This window comes from Garra rufa, chromosome 13, assembly GCF_049309525.1.
Source record: "Garra rufa chromosome 13, GarRuf1.0, whole genome shotgun sequence".
NCBI classification, from domain to species: Eukaryota; Metazoa; Chordata; class Actinopteri; order Cypriniformes; family Cyprinidae; genus Garra; species Garra rufa.
The window spans coordinates 45,174,168-45,182,024 of record NC_133373.1 but is presented as its reverse complement, the minus strand read 5'-3'; the positions used below and the strand labels follow the sequence as shown (position 1 = coordinate 45,182,024).

The window sequence follows — 7,857 nt, the reverse complement described above, 5'->3', positions numbered from 1 at the left end:
TGAACGCTTCTGTTTGTGAGTGTATTCTCCATCATGCCCCCTAACAGCATAGAAACCATAAAGGCCTTAAATGCTCGAACCCTGGTAATTGCTGCTAGCAGCTATATTTTATTTTTGAAAATGTATTAAAATGCTTGAAACCACTTCAAGCATTTAATAATCTGAGTAAATTCCAGCATTTACTAATGCATTATTAAAACAGATTTAAAGTTGAATGTGAATATATTATTTGATAGACCTAATCTAACAATGAACAATGATTTAGTTTCATTAACTAAGGTTAACAGAAGTTGCTCATTGCTATTTTTAGTTTTAACTAATTAACAAGCCCTTATTGTAAAGTGTATCCAAAAAGCAATTATGAAATATGAAAAGAGTTTGAGCTAAATAATTACTGCTGTAAAGGTGATTCATGCAGCTAATTGTCAAACAGCAGAATGTGTGTCAACTGTTAAATCATTTTGATAATTGGTGCTTCGATTTTCAGGTTTTCAAAGCAACTTGAATCAAATAATGGCAATTCAAAGAGGTCAAATAATTTGAACAAATGTATCTATAAATAAAATAAAAAATACATATTGTTTATATAAGTATATATTTATTTTATTTTATTTTTAATAAATTTTTGTTTAATATTTTACCCATATAAAAATTCTGTAAAAAAAAAAAAAAAAAAAAAAAACTAACTTTCAGATGGGCTCAACTACTGAGATTAAACTGAAATTTTCTTAATTACCATTATTAATAAAAAAAAAACAGCCAAGACTATGTTGTTAAAATATTTTTTTATTATTGTGTATAAAGAGCAATATATAACATTAATTTCATATGCAGTGCTGTAGTTTAAAACATGCCATAATTTTACAACAAACGAGTGTAGATGGACTTCATAAGCTGTTCCTCACGTTACGGATGAGGTTAGACAAAATGAGCTCTGAAGACTTTTGATCTGGATTCAAAATCATGTGGAAAAAGTCTTTCCATAAAGGCTCGACAGGAACGCTGAAAGACACAAGAGCAGCAATAATAATAATAATAATAATAATAATAATAATAATAATAATAACAACAACAACATTTGTAATACATATATATTTTGTATACTTTTATAATAATAAAAAACAACAACACAAGACTAATATATATATATATATATATATATATATATATATATATATATATATATATATATATATATATATATATATATATATATAAAAATTTAATTATTTTTGTGTGAAATCAAACAAAAGTCCCCAAAAGTCACATTAGTTTTACCGGTGCTGAGATCCAGATCCTTCATCCAAAATCCAGGCCGAGTTTTCCTGCTTCACTTTCATTTGGCGATTAAACAGCAACATGTGAACGATTTCAGCAACACTAATTAGATCGACCTGTTGCGAATGAAAATGGTAAAGTAAAATAAATATATTATTTACATATATTTATAAATAAATAAAATGAAAGTAAATAAAAAGAAATTAAAACAAAGTTAAACTAAAATATATAAAAGTGAAATATAAATAATATTTATAAATTATATAATTTCTTGAAAAATATATAAAAAAGTCAATATAAAATTAAAATAAAAACAAGTTAAATGCAAAAAAACAAATGTATTAAACAATACATTAGAATAAATAAAATGAAAAATAAAAATAATCAAAACATTAAATACAAAAATAAATATCTAAAAATGAAACGGAAATAATGTAACAATGACATAAATAATGTATTAAAAATACAAAATAAATAAATAATACATTAGTATAAATAAAATGAAAATAAATAAGAAACAAGTTAAATAAATACAAAATATCTAATTAAGAAAATAATATATAAAAATACAAAATTAATTTAAGAAATAATAACAAAGGTAAATAAATACAAAATAAATACATAAAAATGAAATAGAAATATAAAAAATATGATATAATTTATTAAAAAATACAAAATAAATAAAAATACATTAGTATAATTAAAATGAAAATTAAGAAAAAAACAGAGTTAAATAAATAAATATATACAAATGATATAAATAATTTATAAAAAAATACTATAAATAAAAATACACCAATATCAGTAAAATGAAAATACAAAATAGATATACAAACGAAATATATAAAATTATATAATTATATAAATTGTTTTTAAAAATACTTAATAAAAATAAGAAACAAAGACAAGTTGAAAACAAAATATATAAAAATGAAATAGAAATAGTAAGATGTAAAAAAGAGATAACTAATTAAAAATACAAAATAAATGAAAATACATAAGTATCAATAAAATGAAGATAAATAAAAATAAGAAATAAAATAAGTTAAATACAAATTAAATAATTAAAACAAATAAAGAAAAAGAAAGTTAAATACTAAACAAATAAATGTACAAATGACAGAAATATATAAATTATATACTTCATAAAATAATTACAAAAAACAAAAACATCAACAAATAAAGAAACAAAAACAAATAAATACAAAAAGTAAAAAAAATACATACAAATAAAACGGAAATAATATGTAAAAATTATATAAATGCATAAAAAAATATTAATAATAATATAGAAATACATCAATATAAATAAATGAAAATGAATAAATAAGGGAAGGAACTACTGATGAATATACCTGATAAGGTGAGGCTGAGGGCGACAGAAGACCCTGTTGTATGTATTTCTGTGCTGAAGGAAGAGCGTGTGCTGTTGTGACGTCAGTCTGGAGCTGCAGATCCACTGAGTTTGAGAAATCTAGAGCTGTGATGCCACTGCAGACACAAATACACAAAGATCAAGTTAAAAACGATCATCAGTACAAATGTCATCCATCACATGCTTGCGTTTGATTCGTGTACCTGTGATCATAAAAGTACAACGATTCCGGTTTTAGGCCTCCGTGAACCACCTGACAGGAATGAAAGTGTTGTACCAACTCCAGCAACAGAACCACTAACAGAGAAACATCCTCTCTAGCAATGGGCTCAGAGAGAAGATCCTTCAAGTGGGAAGAGGAAAACAGAAGAGATTTGACGACTGAAGACGCATGAATATGGAGGATCAGGAGGAAACTGAACGAGCCAAACCTGAACCACGTCTCCGTTAGGAATCTTCCAGAGAGTCATGGAGCCGTTCTCATAAACATGACAGAACATCTGGACGTCAGAGTCCGCTTTATCACGAGACACACGACATCTGAGCTGAGAGCAGATGAAGAAATCCCACGGCACTGCGGACGAATCCACCTGTTACAGGAAATACATACGAGAATAAACAGTAAATCACAAAAATGTGGAAAAAAGATAGATATAAATGGAGTAAACGTTAAACGTGAAAGAATTATCATTGCTTATAAGAATAAATTATCAATGTGTAATTTAGAAAAATATCAATAAAGCAAAAATAAGAGTAAAATACATAATCATAAAGAGTAAATACATTTATTAGAATAAATCATAAATTAGTAAAAGAGTAAATAAATCAATATTTAAAAGAGTAAACTGTAAACACTGTTATTGTTAAGTGAAAAAGTATAATTAATAAAAATAAGTAGTGTAATAAAATAAAAAATAAAACTAAATATACAAATAAAACAAATATATAAAAACTAAACAGAATATATAACAATTATATAATTTATTAAAAATAAATAAACCAATATAAAATCAAAATAAAATAAAATAATAAATAAAAAGTTAAATACAAAATAAATAAAAATGAAAAATAAATAATACATAAAAATGATACAAATAATTTATAAAAAAAATACAAAACATGTTACAGGAAATACATAGGAGAATAAACAGTAAATCACAAAAATATGGAAAAAAGATAAATATAAATATAAATGGAGTAAACGTTAAACATTAAAGTATTATCATTACTTATTATAAGAATAAATTATCAATGTGTAATTTAGAAAAATATCAATAAAGCAAAAATAAGAGTAAAATACATAATCATAAAGAGTAAATACATTTATTAGAATCATAAATTAGTAAAAAAAAAAAAAAAAAGAGTAAATAAATCAATATTTAAAAGAGTAAACTGTAAACACCGTTATTGTTAATTGAAAAAGTATTATTAATAAAAATAAGTAGTGTAATAAAATAAAAAATAAAACTAGATATACAAATAAAACAAATATTTAAAAAACTAAACAGAATATATAACAATTATAATTTATTAAAAATAAACCAATATAAAATCAAAATAAAATATAAAAATAAAATGAAATATAAATAATATATAAAAATGATACAAAAATTTATATATAAAAAAAAAAGATACAAAACCTGTTACAGGAAATACATAGGAGAATAAACAGTAAACCACAAAAATATAGGGAAAAAAGATATAAATGGAGTAAGAGTTAAACATGAAAGCATTATAATTTTTAGAATTTAGAATTTGAAAAATATAAGAATAAATTATAAATGTGTAAATAAGTAGTAAGAAAATATATAAAGCACAAATATAAAAGAGTAAATGTACTCATTAGAATAAATGAATAAAAACGAAATAAAATATAAAGCATAAATACGTAAAAGTAAAAAAAAAAAAAAAAGTGTTATTAATAAAACACTTATTGTTAAGTGAAAAAGTATTATTAGAAAAGTAGTATAATAAAATAAATTATACATAAATATATTAATATGAAAATAAAAAATATATATCATTTATTAAAAATATATAAATCAATATAAAATGAAAAAAATGAATAAATGAACGAAATAGAAATAATATATAAAATGATACAAATAATTTATATAAAAATAAAACTAAGTCAATATAAACAATATAAAATGAAAATAAATAAAAATCAGAAATGAAAACAAAAAGTTAAATATAAAAAAACTATATATAAAAATGAAACAGAAATAATATATATATATATATATATATATATATATATATAAATAAATACATCAACAAATAAAACAAAATGAAAATAAATAAAAAGAAAAAATAACATTAGTTAAATACAAAATAAATATATAAAAATGAAATGGAAAAATACATAAGCAAGCAATTTATTAAAAACACAAAATAAAAACACACCAATATAAACAAAATTAAATAATTAAACAAGTTAAATACAAAATAAATATATAAAAATCCACTGTAAACACTGTTATTGTTAACTGAAACTAAAAGAACTACAATAAATACTATAATTGCAGTTAAATACTATAAAGTATAAATACTAACACACTATATTAATGTACTATAATATTTAGCAGCATTTGACTTTTAGTAATTATAAAAATCAAAATGACATAATATTCATATAATAAATTAATTTGAATTATATTTTATTTATAATACAAATAATGTGTAAGTTCATACTTGTTCAAAACCACTTATACTTATTAAATTGTATTATTAAATCTTATCAGTCAAATGTTTGAAACTCTGTGACCGTTGTGCACTACCTAGGGCTCTAAAACATATACTTCATGTGTGTCACCTTCAGAAAGACAGCATCAGTGCCGGACGAGAACAGAGTGAAGTCCTTCAGCGTCTCCATCTTACCGCGGTAAAGCAACACCTCTCCATCTGGAAGTGTGAGAAATAAACTATTAAACATTACTTTGACAACAAGTTACTGTAAAAACATGACTGACGGTGGAGGAGTGTTTCTGGATACCGAGGTGCAGGTCTTCATCTCCGGATGTGTCCGGTAGACGGCCGGTTTTCCGCTGGAAGTTGGAGAATGACGCCACGTCTGCTTGGTTAAACAGCCTGGATCTGACGTCCAAACCACAGACGTCCTCCAATTCAGTCACTGCCATTACAAACACACATGTTAACAAACAATAATGCATAACGCATGAATAAAGAAGAGTAAGAAATATATAGCATAAATACATTTTTTAATTTCTAATTAAAATAATAAGAATAAATTGTGTGTAAATAAGAAGTAAAAAAATATAAAATTGAGTAAAATACATATAATCATAAACAAGAGTTAATTGTATTTATTAGAATGAATCATAAATGAGTAAAACATTTTTTTGAAAATATATAAAGCATAAATACATAAGAGTAAAAAAATAGATTAAATAAATCAATATCTAACACTGTTATTGTTCACTGAAACTAAAACAAACTATTATTAATTTTTGGTAATTTATACTACGCTGAAATAAATACCTTAAATAAATAAAAAATAAAAACAAAGTTATATTGATATAAAATATTTGTATAAATAAATAAATAAATATAAAAATAAAACAATTTTAAAAATACAAAATAAAGATACATCAATATAAAGTTAAATTAGATACATAAAAGTAAATAAATACAAAAAATAGAAATATTATAATTATCTAAATAATTTATTTAAAAAAAAACACAAAATATATAAATACATGTACAATAAACAAAACAAACAAAAAATAAAAACAAAAAATACAAAAAATATATAAAAATAGACTATAAATATATAAAATATAATTTATGTAAAAATACAAAATAAATAAAATACATAAATATAAATAAACTAAAGTAGAAATACTAATACGTTATATTAATTTACTAATATACCATATATATTATTTAGCTGCAATTTATTTTACGTAATTTTGACGTTTTAATAATTTTTTGTAATTATATAAATTAAAAAAAAAATATTCTATCATTTTATTTATTTATTATTTATGTTGTGAAAAACCTAAATAGCACAAAATCTCAATGCTGTCCAGGGCATGAAAAAAGTAACATCAAAAGTCTAAGACTGGCGCCATCTAGAGGCTAAAAACCACATCCAGACATGAATGTGAGAAAAACAGACAGTATAAATGAAACGGCTGTGAGTGAATAAACTACAAACGGTGAACTTTGTTTTTTATTTCCCACCTTCCTCCATCAGCGTCTCTGGTCTCTCCACGACTCTGATCTCAGGCTCATTTAAGTGCTTCATGGAGTCGTGGGTTAAGGCTGCGAAGGACGTGCCACCCCACTCCTGACTGATCTCTAGGATAGGACTATGAACATAAACACAGACAAACAAAACTATAAGTGGAATATTAACTCATCATAAATGTTCCTGTAAAGATAACGCAACATAAAATGAAATTAATAAAGATCAATGTAGCTTGCAACACTAAAATCATGGATTTGATGCACATGGAATGCATGAAGAGATAAAAATATATACTTTGAATTTAATGTAAGCCAATTTAGATGAAAGCATCTGCCAAATGCACGAAGGTAACTATCAAATTCTTAATTAACAATCATATTTTAATTAATGGAAATGTTTGAACTCAAGTCCACCATAATCCACTTCATTCCGAATGGATATCTTTTGGAAATTAGTTACAGAACAGAAGATATATGAAGGTTCACACTCTATAAAGTTTTGGTCTTGCAAAGAATGTGTTAATATTTCACCACAAAGATAAAAATAAATCAATTAAATGTAAATTAAAAAAAAAAAAAAAAAAAAAAAAAAAAAAGGTAAATAATGCATTAAATAAAGAAAAAAAAAAAGAAGGAAAAACTAAAGATAAGATTTTATGTTTTTGCATTAAAAAAAAAAAAAAAAGTAATTTTCTTTAGTTTAGTAAGTCAAAAAAAAGTACCTGAGTTTTTTCTCCTCAGCGGATGCATTAGAGTTGGTTGTTTTAGTGCATTCTGGTGCCATTCGGCTCAGGTTCTCCGTCAGTCCTGATTCGGACGCTTTTGGCCTCTCGACTCCTCCAAATGGAGTGGACGCCAGCTGAGTGGCGCGGGCGAATTCACACGTGTCGTCTGGACTCCTGCACAGAGTCTTATTCCAGTGGCCATTGATGATGGCTTCCTCAGAGCGAGAGATGGATGCATCCTGCTAACAAAAGAATGTACGATTGCCA

At 24.0% G+C, this 7,857-nt stretch overlaps 1 protein-coding gene across 1 annotated transcript in view; it reads right to left on the bottom strand.

The window, feature by feature from the left end:
* Positions 1 to 7,857, bottom strand: part of LOC141348574 (apolipoprotein B-100-like) — a 62,829-nt gene that overhangs the window by 30,902 nt on the left and 24,070 nt on the right. The window contains 8 exon segments of the mRNA XM_073852852.1: positions 1,279 to 1,394; positions 2,634 to 2,769; positions 2,857 to 2,996; positions 3,085 to 3,243; positions 5,469 to 5,557; positions 5,649 to 5,786; positions 6,860 to 6,987; positions 7,588 to 7,832. Of these exon segments, the coding sequence (XP_073708953.1) occupies positions 1,279 to 1,394; positions 2,634 to 2,769; positions 2,857 to 2,996; positions 3,085 to 3,243; positions 5,469 to 5,557; positions 5,649 to 5,786; positions 6,860 to 6,987; positions 7,588 to 7,832 (1,151 nt within the window).